This window comes from Ostrea edulis, chromosome 3, assembly GCF_947568905.1.
Source record: "Ostrea edulis chromosome 3, xbOstEdul1.1, whole genome shotgun sequence".
In the NCBI taxonomy this organism is placed as follows: Eukaryota; Metazoa; Mollusca; class Bivalvia; order Ostreida; family Ostreidae; genus Ostrea; species Ostrea edulis.
The window spans coordinates 26146904-26161326 of record NC_079166.1 but is presented as its reverse complement, the minus strand read 5'-3'; the positions used below and the strand labels follow the sequence as shown (position 1 = coordinate 26161326).

Sequence of the window (14423 nt, the reverse complement as noted above, 5' to 3'; positions counted from 1 at the left end):
TCGAGAAGGAAGTCTCTAGGTAGTGACTGTTCCTTCGCTAGGTTCTCGACATCAGAAGTGGTAGTCACTGGTCTTTCGAATTTGTTCTTAAAAACTGGGGTCCCTTGTCCCAATAGGCTTTGGTAAGATAAAGAACCCCCTGAGCGTTATGTGCGGCTCTTGACCTAAAGCTGGTGACGTGTCGTGGGGACATTTTATTTGATTGAAAATCCTTGAATGGGACGCCAAACAACATGCAAACAAGCGACAAAGTGTCATTAAATTTTATCATTTTACGCTTGATAGATGTAGTCTGAGGCTACTTATAAGATTTACCCTTATCTACATAAAAAAACCCATTGTATGTAAGATTTACTCTTATCTACATAATAAAAAAATCATGTATGTAAGATTTATTCTTATCTACATAACAAAAAATCATGTATATAACATTTACTATTTTCTACATAAAATAAATCATACCCACTTAGGTTTAATATTGTCATGGTCACTTAACAACACCATTTCTATGCAAATGTAGACCATTTAAGCGATACATTAATTATGATCCTAAAACCGATTATCAACGTCACATCGCTATAAGGAGCCAGTGAAAAAAAATAACTTGCAGAAGAAGACTTAGTGACGGATTAGACTCCCATCGAATCATCATCCCGGAAATCGGGCTCGGTCGTGATTGACCGTGATACATAGAAGTGCTTAATTCATAGAAATCTGATGTAGAAAGTGCCCGAGGAAATTATCAGGACGGCCACAGACAAACTACTTAATTACACTTAATCAGGACAGATTCTGTGTATATCGAACGTCTTTAATTCAATATCAGCCATTGAAAATTATGTTTTATGACCAGTATTAGGCAATTTTATACAAAAACTTTTATATATTAGATAAAGGATATGGAAATGTTCTGTAATGAGAAGGGAGCACTGATTCCATTATAGTGAATACTCAAGTTCTTTGTTTTTTTTTAATTCCTGTCTGAAAGTATGAAAAACGAATAATGGGGCAAATTCATTTTTTTTCATCTGGTCAAGGTATAATGCTCATAACGCTAGTGGCTACGACTTATCAACAGGGGGTGGGGGGTGGGGGTTTGCTCCTACTAGTCACATGATCCCACCTCTGTTGTGTCCAGGGGTCCGTGTTTCGTGTTTGCCCTGCTCTTAATTTTGTATTCTTTATAGGATTTATGAGATTAATCACTGTTCGTTATCTTCACTTAATGGTGATTTGAAGATAGATACTTGACATCTAATTATTTAGGATAATTGTCCATCTTGTATCTCAAATTAAATCATGCCAAAATTATTCGGTACAATGTCTGCCCTGAGCGACATCTAAAAGTAAATGCCTTGCAGTTTCGTTTTTAAATCAAACAAGTCTACAAAATGAGAAGAAGAGACTATCAAAATTTAGAAAGCACGTCATATAATATCATTGTTGAAGTAATTGATCACACTTTATCGTCCACTATCCGATGTTCATTGCACCACTGCTGTCATTTCTTTAATTTCTCAGTGTGTCACAGAATTCTGCGACAAAATGTGTATCAACATCGTGTAGCACACAGGCAAGTTGTCCAATTGGCAGGTTTTTTTTTTTTTTTTTTTTTTTTTGCCTGGTCGCATTCTTATTTCTGTAAATTTCCAAGCATCATCGGTTTCCTCGGAAGGTAGTCTTAACTGTAGAAATCTAGCCTCGGAATATTCTGCATTATGATTGGTGGAAAGTATACATGATGTTAGAATTTGCATTCATTACTCATTCCAAGGGAGACAATTTGACAGTATATTAATGTATAAAAGGCTAAAAAGAAAAAAAAAAAAAAAAAGAGAGATAAAAAAATAAGACCCTAATAAAGAAATAAAGGATATCAGAAGGAAACAGAGGTTTTTACACTATCATAGATGCATCCCATGACGCCCATATCCAATGTGAATATAATTCTTTTTCTTAGATAACGAATTTGCTTTGGGACAGTACATGGTACATGTAATTGCGCTTAAAAAAATCTCAATAACTTATTTTCCAACCTTTCTTGATTTAGTACATGTAAAATGATTTGGAACCATGACAAGGCAATCTAACAGCACCCCTTCCATTTGAAAAAAAAGTTTAAAATGTGTTCTCCGTGCAATTGTGTATCACGTGAGCATGCGTCAACTTTTATAATGAATAGAAACAGTGTAAAGATGGTGTGCCTTTGAATAACTTGTACATGTGTTAATAACTTGTACATGTGTTAATAAGTGTTAATAACTTGTACATGTGTTGATAACTTGTACATGTGTTGCTTATTACCGATGTCATATGTTAAAACCGACATCAACTTTTCAGAAAATATTGAAATCTATTTCACCTTTCTTTATGCGGTCACAATGAAACAAAGATTAAACAAAGGAATCATGTGTCTACGAATTAAAGTTTCAAACGATGTAGAAACATAAATCTCTTTACAATAGATAAAATTCTCAAATCCATGTGTATATCATAATAATTACATGTAATTAAGGTACACGTTTGATTATGTTCACGAAGATCACACTGTTTCTTTATCCATTTGATTCTTTTTCTGCCCCAAGCACTAAAGGAATTGGGGAACTTATGTCTTCATCTTAAAAATCAATGATATTAACCGTTCTTCTGATTTTGTTTTTGTCTGTTTGACCCATATGTTATTGTATATATGTAAAGTTTTATGTACCTCTTGTACTATTTCATGGTTTGGTTATTGTATATATGTAACGTTTTATGTACCTCTTGTACTATTTCATGGTTTGGTTATTGTATATATGTAACGTTTTATGTACCTCTTGTACTATTTTATGGTTTGGATGATATAAACGGAACTGGGTAACTTTGACGACTAAACGAAATGCGCCAAAAATAACAGAAATCTAGTGTGTATGTTTATGCCGTGTGCTTGGCTGCAGATTTCACAGCAACACAATATCAATGATGATGGCAATAAAAATTGGGGTTGCGTTATTAAGTACCAACAAATTTAGAAACCGTGGATTGTGATGGAAATCTGGAGATTTATGTATTTTTAAACTTTTATTGCATGTCATCACGACTTGGTATTTCATCCCCCGGAAAGTAATTGGTAATTTGAACATCACTAGTGATCTGAAACATGCACATCTTTACCTACGATGTTCAATAAGTTATCTAACCAAGCACGTGCCTGTGAGAATTACTTAATATCCAATCTATTTTGTATTGATATCCTTTCGGCGCCAAATGATCAAAGGACAGATCTGTATAAGACACCAGAATTCGGTTGAGGAAATGTAGTCCTTCAAAAGATTGCCAAACATCGGCGTTTTAATTGACAGATAATACCGTATTAGTGCTCTTTGTAACAGATCTCGTCCTTCCCAGATTCTAAACAGCATCTCTATTTGTCTTATAGCCAGTAATTATAACGCAATGTACATTTCAAGGTTAGTCGTGCAGACATGGAGATTGCGATATTACTTATAGCAAAAGAGGAATAGGCCTTTGTTGTAATTAATGTTCATAATGCAATTATATCTATCACGGCATTACCAAAGTACCTAGACGGAGGGTTTGATTCTGTCTGTGGGGTTCTCTGTTGTTTTAGTTTAATAATGGCAATATCGCCACGGCAAAATGACGTACACGAACGCGCCGTGCTTAGGATAGTTTATATAATTACCAAGGGTGATTATCCGCTAATTAATTACCACCTCTATTCAAAACAACATTATACAGTGCGAAATCTTAGATTTTAGTCCACTTTGTAAGAATGCTATGTATATCAATAATACTTTATTTTCGAATTTATATATGCATAGTTTCGTATAGTAAGGTAACCTTTTCACACAACTTGACCAAATCTTGACCTATTGATGAAAAGCCTTCCGATTTTATTTACCTGTCGTTCCTACCTGTCAATATCGGCTATCAGCGGTAAGATTATGGGTTTAGCTACGCCATTACATCGTGTTCACTGCGTTTGTTGTCGTATATTCTCAAGTCAATGCCTCTCAATCAGCAATTAAATGCAGAAACATGTCCTCATCGTAAGATAAAGACTGGCGTATTGTTTGTAAACAACTAAAAGAGGCAAAGTCTTGATTGTCATTTACTCGATTAGTCAGAATATTTCGGGGTGTTTTTTGTTTTTTTGGTTTTTTTATTTTATTTTATTTTTTTTAATAAGTACACAGAATAAATTCTGTTTTGTACCGAAAAAGGAAATCAATTCTTGACAAAAGCAACATTTTCATGTTTGTTTGATTTTGTTCTTGTCTCAAAGCACATATAGATTTTTTTTCCACTGTAACTTCGACATGAAATATAACGTACATGCGTACTCAACACGTCATTAATCAAAAGTGAAAGATTTTTTTTAATGTCGGAATACTTTGATTACCGGGGAGAACCATATCTACACAACGGGATTAGATCAGAATTACCTTGCTTGTGGCAATAATGTCAATTTTAGTTTTACTCTTTGAAGAATGTTGCGTCTCCACAAGCTATTATCAAATTAAAGCCTCGTTCTAAGTAGTATTTTATGCAGGATATTTCTGTACTGACTAGGTCGGTATGTGTTAGTTCTGTAGCCAGCTTTACAGCTTATCTATTTCAGGACCGATGTTGTAGTCGCAGTTTTATTTTATTTCATTTACAAAGTAGCTTTCTATCAATGTACCGCATCGGTGCCTGCCTTAAATTCATACAAACCAACTCCCCTTAGATATGAAAATGAACACACAACTAAAATTGTGAATTTTATGATTAACGTTCTAAATACCTCGGAATTGTTATTCCATATTCATTTTCATAGAACGTTTTGAATTTCAAGATAATAGAATGAAAGTCCATTTAAATGAATAAATCCGACTTCTCTAATTTTATGTTTTAGTATTTATGAAATACTGCAAACACTCTTTATATAGTTTGACTGACGATGTTTAATATGTTAAACGACCACTATTTAATACGTGTGTAGTATGTTTCTAATTTCGGGTTTCATTCATATTGTATTCAGTGGAAATTACATGTCAACGTCGATAAGACAAAAATTATGGTTTTTTCCAAAGGTCGACCTCCAAATAATACATTTTACTTTAATAACAAAGTTATTGAAATTGTGAAAGAATTCAAATATTTGGGTATAATTTTTTCCAGATCAGTATCGTTTAACAAGGCAAAAAAACATTTATGTGAGCAAGCCCAAAAAGCCATGTATGGGCTTATACGAAAAATTAGACAATATAATCTATCAGTTGAATGTCAACTTGATTTGTTCGATAAAGTTGTTGCACCTGTACTTTTGTATGGTTGTGAGATTTGAGGGTTCGAAAATCTTGACATTATTGAGCGAATGCACTTAAAATTTTTAAAATATATTTTCAACTTAAAAAGTAGTACTCCAAATTATATGGTCTATGGAGAAACTGGCCGCTTTCCTTTATATGTAACAGTGTATACAAGAGTGATTTCTTACTGGGGAAGGTTATTTTTAAATCCAGATAGTACGATTGTGTGTAGTTTGTATAAGTATGTACATGATCTATTCTGTAGAGAAAGTTATAAGAATTCTTGGTTATCTTGTATTAAAAGTATTTTTGATCTTTGTGGACACTCCAATATATGGAATGAACAAGCATTTTTTAATACTGACTGGTTAAAAATTACTGTTGAACGACGTCTTAAAGATCAGTATATACAGAAATGGCAAAGTGATATACGGGAGTCATCTAAGGGTGAAACGTATGGCATTTTCAAAAGTGAATTTGGGTTTGAAAAATACTTAAATACTTTACCTAAAAATTAATATTTATCAAATTTAGAACTTCAAATCACCAACTCCCAGTAGAGACTGGAAGATGGTGTGGCACTCCTAAAGACGAAAGAACTTGCCATATCTGTAATACGGGTCAGATAGCTGACGAATACCATTTTATCCTTGAATGTAAGTTTTTTGAATGTTATAGAAGAAAGTATCTGTGTAGAAAATATTGTCACAAACCTAACTTTTTCAAATTTTCAAAGTTAATGTCAACTTCAGACCCTAATGTACTTATCAAATTGTGTAGTTTTATATCTAAAATATATGACCAATTCTGTCCTCCTTAACTCATTTTATGTAAATAAAACAACTCCCTTCTTTTTTCACGTGTACCTTGCATATAATATATTCTATTTGTAAATATTGTATATATTGTACCTCATGTACCATAATATGGTGTGAGTGAATAAAGTAAACTGTAAACTGGGTCCCGCGGGGATCCGGGTTAGAATAGGTCCTCAGTACCCTTTGCTTGTCGTAAGAGGCGACTAAATGGGGCGGTCCTTCGGATGAGACAGCAGAAACCGAGGTCCCATATCACAGCAGGTGTGGCAAGATAAAGACCCCTCCCTGTTCAATGGCCATAAGCGCTGAGCAAAGGCCTAAATTTTGCAGCCCTTCACCAGCAATGGTAACGTCTCCATATGAGTGAAAAATTCTCGGGCGGGACGTTAAACAATTTACAATCAATCAATTTAATTTCGGATTACCAGTATATTGTATGTAATAATGCTTCTGCACGCTGTGAATTGTCTCTTGCATCGAATACATGTGCATTTTTAAGTGTTACGACATGTCGACATTCAATTGTTTGGCATGAAATAGAATTAGAGAATTTCATTGTTTAAGACAATAAATAAATGCTGACTTTAAGGACGACGTTGCTACTTTGATTTCAGTCTGATATTTTTAAATCTTCTGCCTCATGTATTCTGTCAATCAAATGACCTTGTAATTCGTTGACAACTTGATAAATGAAATTCTTCATTCTGAAGTTTGTTAATACTACCAATGATTCAATGTCAAATACTACATGTCTTGCAAAGCTTCATAATTGCGACACTTTGTTTCCATGACATCAGGCAAAGATATGTACTTTCAGTTTTCACTACCTTATTAGCATACTTAAAGAATACATTTACCGACACAGATTCCGCAATAATATGCTCTTTTTTTTGCTGTTTATATCCCGAGCCCGATTTGATATAATTATCCTTTCTCACCGATATTGTATAACCCTGGCAGGTTTTCAGGTCCAGGTTCTCTGTTATTTTGTTATTGAGTCTATGCACATTACAGATGTAATAACACTTTAGAGAAATTGTTAATAAATCAGCCCCATCGTATTTCAGGTATCCTAATTGAGCCTTAATTGTTTCATAGAGATGCATCTCACCTACTTGTTTACGATGTTTTTCTTCAGTATCACGATGTACATAAAACCACCTTGCCTTGTTTCTCCTCATCAAATGCGCAAAAAGGATTAAACTGTTTTCCCGTAAATTGTAATGTGCAAACTTGTACTTTTGCTTTGTTTTGTTTTTCCAGAATACTTTGTTTTTACCCCTGTTGTGGTGAACATTTAAGGATGTATTGCGAGCAAAGAGATGTTATCGTTACACCGTTCGTATAATGCTTTAAATCCCTGTTGATTAATATCTAGGGATTAATTTAATTAAGTTATCGTCGTGTGTCTGGCGTCGGTTGCACTTTAGTGGTGACGAGATGGGGCAGTTATATTCCCTGATAACAGTGTTGTGGCGAGAAAAATCTGTAAACTGTTTTACATTCATGGCTGCTTATATTTACGAATCCCCTTCTTTCGAAAATTAAACTTCGTGAAATTAAAGCTCTGTCAGGTTACAACGATTCAGACAACTTCTACCGATGTTTGGAAAAATACCGAACAGGCAGATGTACACTGACATTTATTAAAAAAAATAAAAAGGGAGCCGCTTTTAGGACAAATAGATAGTATTATGCCAGCGCATAACACGTGTATATTTGATCTATTGTCAATACATGAGTGACTCTTTGCTTAATGTCCTCCAGCATTCAGGTCATGTTAAATCTTGGGCATGAAAGACTCCACATATAAAAAATTGAATGTAGGTCAACACCAATCACTGCATCAGCAGTGAACTGTAACTTATGGTACCAGGAACTTCACAAACCCTTACGTTTACTATTTATGTATTAATGACCGGTCTGTTTCTCATGAATCAAAGCATAACACTTGTATAAAGAGTGGGTGCGTGGGTGGGAAAACTAGTGATGATCATCATCATTATCGTCGTCGTCGTTATCATCATCAATTTCATTCCCTTCGTACATTTTTCTGCAGTCAAACATACATGTACATGTAAGTGTCTGAAGAATGACTGATACGTCACAAGTACTTCCGGTCGGATATTATCCAATGAGGCTCTAATGCTATCCTCGGTGATTGATTGCCTCCAGCATTCAAATTTGGACATAAAAAAATCCCAGGTCATCCATCATCCATTTACGTTCACTCAATAAATCATATGATACTATAACCTTCTCCCACGACTCAAACTAAAAACCAGTCCATATTAACATTTAACTAAAAACGAAAGAATTATTAACATACATGGGCATGATTTCTTTTTGAACCAAACATAGTGTAATGAAAATTGATGTATTTTTAACATTTTCAGCTGCGAGGAAAGGGACTCTCCCTTTAAGTGTAATCCTTGCTGCTTGTTTCCTAATCTTTACAACCACAATTCAACGTACAGATCGAAACTTTCATGAAAAATACCGTTTGGATTAAACCCCACCTTGTACAAAATTATGATAATCGATTATGATATCATAAATACCGCAATATAACCAGAAACATTTAAATTCAAAGGAAGAATTCCCTTTTCCCGCAACCCACGTGATAAATCATGAGGCCATCAGTGTCCCTGGGATTGCAAGACAACGATGATTTACCCCACACACTAAAATGAAATTGTGAGTCGCACACAGAAAGCGGGATAACTCTAAGTCAATTCATCGTTTTTTAAGCCGTGTTAAATGTTTCAATCACCACGAATCGTTATTACTATAAACAGCAGCCAGTAAAGTCATGGACCACACTGCGTCTCTTTTGTCGGGTAAATTGGGCCCAATCAGGGAATGCACGTGTAGCTTGCCATCTCGAACACATTTAAATATTGAAGGCTTTCACAAACTTGCGATAGCCAATTCATATACGCAGGATGAAGCAAACATTTGCCACCAAGACCACCCATAGTGCATGTTTAATGTTTATGAGTTTATAACAGTACACAATGTATTTCTAACTCGTTTGACTTATCCGTAATATTTATTAAACTTTTTCAATCCTAGCTGGTCATTAGAAAAATATAATTTTCAAATAATCATTACAACAGTAATTTGTTGGAGACAACCATGTGCCTACTATGTCGGCAATCACGCCAATAAACTGTCATTTTCATGTCCACAGTAACACACTGTTGACGACAGTGGCGATCGAGCGATTCCAAGAATCAGCGGAGGAAAAGATAATCCACATCAATTTTGTTTTAATGAAAAGAATGAATAGTAATCAATAAAAAGTGAAGATAACGAACAGTGATTAATCTCATAGATCCCAGAAACAATACAAAATTAAGAGTTAGGAAAACATGCAACCTTGGTAACACCGGTGGTGGAATCAGCTTTGTAGGAGGAGTAAACACCCCCTGTTGACCTATCATGCCCGCCGTTAGCTGCAGAACTGTAGCTCTCTGAGAAAATATTGGGACAAATCTGTCCCAATATTTTCTCAGAGACCTACAGTTTTACAGTTAACCCACCGTGAACCTATTTTTTTTTTATCTTGATGAAGTAAATGGAATAATGCGTAATCAAAATCTGTATGCATAGAACGGTCTAACACTTGCTATAAAACACGCCAGATAGCATTCGACCTAATGACATAGTCTAATTTGCAAACAAGGGCATTATGACTATAGTATTTTCGAACTTTTGACTTTAAAGCAATTCCACCCTCCTGTGACGTCAAACAATTTTACAAAACCATGCAATGATTCATTTTCATGTATGCATGATATTACCATAAATTTTGTTGAAGTATTTTCCAATGGTCATTGTAAAAATCTTGTTAAATATAAAATATTTCAAAAGTCTAAGTTATAGATGAATAATCAATAACATGTTTTAGAATATTGAATCCAAGGAGAAAAATTCTGTTTTCATTAAATTCTCTATCAAGTTGATTATGCGATAAATTTTCCTTGATTTTTACAGAAATTTTGAATAGTTTTGTAAAGAAACAGTTCCGTAAAAATTATTTTATTATATCACCTTAACCAGATTTTGTGAAATTCTAATGATGTTGCAAAGGAAAATTACAATTTTCTGACATTGACATATAATTTTGTATATGTATGTCTCGCATCTTAAAAAGTGTTATGACCTATATATATATATATTATTTAATGATTTATTAGTCCTAACTCTAGTGAATTGAAATAAGTACACTTCTTAAACTTTCATCAGATAATATTACGATTATGGAGTTACCTTAAACGATAATGTTTAAACCCATGTAAATTAACTTTACTTGTCAGTAACCTGTCTCAGTTAAAAAATTATCATACGCAGAAGATGTTCTTGTGTATCAAATCAGATGAAAAAGATAAACACTAAATACAGATGATAATAGATTATTGCTACATAAATATGGGGAGTTGAAAATGGAGAAGTTGAAGTCATCCAGTTTGTTATATATAGATGCGTTGTTACTTTGTTTGTATCGTTTTTGTTCAACAAAACATCCAAATATGAAGCAGATGTTAAAAACTGTGTGTTGTTTTTCATTTCGAGTTCACTGGGATAACATCGAATTGAGCTGTGAATGAAAATGAATATATCTAACAGTTTGTTTCAACATAATTGATTGTGGTCTTACGAAGAATGGGACAATAAATCACCAACTTTTAAAAATATACCTATGGATTACGTAATCAGGGAATAAAAAGGCAGTACTTTGTTATTAGTAATCTTCTATGACTATCCGTTAGTTTAGTTAACGCACATATACTGAGTTGGCTTCCCTGAAAGGCCTGACGTAATACACCATGCGGGAGTTACATAAATTTCATTCAAACAGCCTATATCTTGTTAGTGATGAAATCTTATATGTTTCAGGTTTACCATTTGAAGCTTACTCCATCTGGCAGGCCTATCCATTTAGTTTTGGTGAGGTGTGTTGCATTGGAAAAGCTTTACTAACAGAAATGACGTCATATGCTTCAGTGCTCACTATCACGGCGTTTACGGTAGAACGTTACATCGCTATTTGCCATCCGTTAATGTCACACAAAATAGCGGATCTCAGGCGATCCATTAGGATTATTGTTGGTATCTGGACTGTTTCCTTCCTGATCGCCCTACCGTACCCAATCCACACCCGGACTATGTTCTACGCAAACAGTCCTTCGACAGGAAAGCCGCTGCAGGAGTCGCTTGTGTGTAATATTCCACCGAAGTGGATCTTCGAAATGACAATTATGTTCCAAATATCAACATTCCTGTTTTTCATTGTCCCTATGACTGCTATCATTATTTTGTATGTGTTAATCGCGATCACTTTACGACGATCAGCATTAAACAGAGCAAATTCGGAAGAATCCTCCGGTGGACACCATTCTTCGCATTCCAGAAGAGTTGTTCGTATGTTAGGTGAGTTTCCAGGATGATATCATATATCAAATAAGTATATCAAATATTGAAAGATGACCACCAGGTTCATTTTTCTAACGTTCCAAGTTTGATTTATTGATGTACAATGTATCACACAAGATATAGGGCACACGTCAGATGTGACCGGTCGACAGGGGATGCTTACTCCTCCTAGGCACCTGATGCCACCTCTGGTATATTCAGAGGTCCATGTATTCCCAATTTTCTATTTTGAATTGCTTATAGGAGTTATGAGATTGATCACTGTTCGTTATCTTCGCCTTTTCATCTACATTGTAAAAGAATTTGAAAAGAGAGATAATTATATGAAAGAAAAGAATAGACCAATAGGCTACAGCACTTACTTGCACCATTCTGCCCATACTGAGAGTTTGGAACAATAATAGTGGCTCAACAATTTGCCATGATCTGTAGTTGGAATGTAAATTACACGCTCTTTTTCTAACAACACCAGCTGAACACATACTTTATAAGAATGTCTTCTCCATTGATAAATCTTGAGAAGACGACGAAAAGGGAACAATTTACACCAGACAGACAGACAGACAGAAGTCGGACAAAAGTGACATGAAGTTTACTTGTGATTGAGCTACACTTTTCTTACTATCCTTACGTTTTGATATGTATTATCTAGTTGCTGTGGTTTTTGCGTTCTTCTTCTGCTGGGCCCCATTCCACACACAACGACTGTACACTATCTACCACACATCAATCTGGACACCGCTGGAGCTAGAAGTGCAGAGTCACCTCTTCTTCATCTCAGGTCAGCCAAATCATGTATTTGAAATAGATTTGAAAATTATCCAGAAACCCGTCTTTTGAATGAACTTTTTGTTGCATTGTAATGATAGCTTGTATTCTTTACACTACTAAACTGATTACCGTCCATTTATTTTTTCAACAAGAGTTTAGGGGCCTTCGTGGCCGAGTGGTTAGAGCATCGCGCTCAAAATTACACGGCCTTTCACCTCTGTCGGCGCGGGTTCGAAATCCCACTCGTGCCGATAAGTGAGAAAGCTTCCCAGTTTACTTTCGGAAGGTCGGCGGTCTCTTCCCAGGTACATTTCCTGTGGGTCCTCTCTTCCACCAATAAAAACTGGGCGCCACCAGATAACTGTTGAATGTGGCGGAAAACATCAATCAATCAACAAGGGTTTACAAATAAAAACCTGCAACTTAGTAAGCGGATGTAGCTTAAGCAGAAACGATTTAGATAAAATATTGTAAAGTGTACAATTGTTTTGTTCTTTTAGGGGTGCTATATTTTGTGGGATCTACTGTTAACCCTTTCCTGTACAACGTAATGTCCAAGCGATATCGAGAAGCCTTCAAAGAAACCCTGTGTTGTTGTCTGGGTCACAGAAAATCAAAATATCAACGTAGTCTTGTCTACTATTATAACAACATGAAGAGTACGGTTAGGAGTCATTCCTCGCCAGAAGAAGCAGAAGAAAAGCAATGTGAACAAACTAATTTAAACAATAGTAATTCACTATCCAGGAACTCAAAGAAAGAATCAAGATATCCTTTGAAAACTAGGTTTTTTTCTTCCAATGCTGACAAAGCAAGTGATTCCCAGGAAATTAGACATAAAATTTCCCGTGGCGGCACATACGTTGATAATGAATATCACTCAGATAACGAAGATGTTAAGCTTCTTACATATTTACCATTAAACAAAGCTGAAAATGTGGAAATGATAGTGCAAACGAAATCGAATATCTTCACGTCCAAATCATAACGGTAACATTCTTTCATTTACAACAACTGAACCACTATTCCGATAATTCTTACTGTTGTTTTTGCTGACAACCTTGCTGAATTTTGCATTTTTTCTGTGGTTTACGTATCGTTGCAATTAAAAATTTGACACTTCCAATTTTTTTTTATTATTGGTTATTGTGGCTCACTACTTAGAACATTTGCTCTGTGACTGGGAATCATGGGTTTGAGATTCGCTCGTACATCTTAAACTTAGGGTGTAAAAGTTAAAAAGTGACTGTTCGGCATTTAGAACTTAACGTCGTGTGTCTGTTGGATGAGACCTTAAAACTGAGGTCTCCTAATACAGCAAGCATTGAACAAAAAAGAATTGTCACTGTTGCATAGGTGTAAGTTTGTGGAACTTCACCTACGGATGCTGAGGTATCGATATGAGTGGGGAAATATCTGCATGTTCTTGACAGCTTTGACCTCTTCGGAGTCAGAATAAACTCTGTCACTGGTCAAGATATGTCCCACAAAACGAACTTACTTACGACGTTCTGGACATGGCGTGTTCGCAGTGTCCAATTCATCTCTTCATCACAGATTAATTCTCAGTAGTCAGAGCTATCGCTTCATGGCCGAGAGGCCGCGTGTTTGAGCCCAGTGTGTCAAACTTAAGACGTAATATTTTTAGTAACTGCTTCTTTGTGACACACACGGGATTTAGAAGGGGAAAGTTACAGGTCTTTTGAATGAGGGGCGAAGATAACGAACAAACATCAATTTCATAACTCCTATCAATAATGCAAAATAGAGAGTTGGACAAACACGGGTCCCTGGATATACCAGTTGTGGCATCAGGTGCCAAGGAGGAGTAAGCATCCCCTGTTGATCGATCACGAGATTGATCACTGCGCGTTATCTTCACCTTTCATGAGGAATATGAACTGGTTATGGCTCACCAAGCTTGTAACAAAAGTGTCTTTGTAAATTCCATTGTTACAAATGTAAAACTTATACGGTACAAATTTTGATGCACCAGATGCGCATTTAGACAAATAATGTCTCTTCAGTGATGCTCAAGAAATGTTTGAAATCCGAAATAACTATGAAGTTTTAGAGCTAAATATAGCCAAAAACAGCG

The 14423-nt window shown here is 35.3% G+C and overlaps 1 protein-coding gene across 2 annotated transcripts in view; it reads left to right on the top strand.

Moving 5' to 3' along the window:
- The window catches only part of LOC125677123 (pyrokinin-1 receptor-like), a 28468-nt gene extending 15017 nt beyond the window's left edge, over positions 1-13451 (top strand). For both annotated transcript variants that reach the window (XM_048915096.2, XM_048915097.2), the window contains exons 3-5: positions 11018-11551; positions 12207-12335; positions 12826-13451. In XM_048915096.2, the coding sequence (XP_048771053.2) occupies positions 11018-11551; positions 12207-12335; positions 12826-13313 (1151 nt within the window). In that variant the 3' untranslated portion in view covers positions 13314-13451. The remainder of the gene's footprint in view (positions 1-11017; positions 11552-12206; positions 12336-12825) is intronic.
- The last annotated feature ends 972 nt before the right edge of the window (positions 13452-14423 follow it).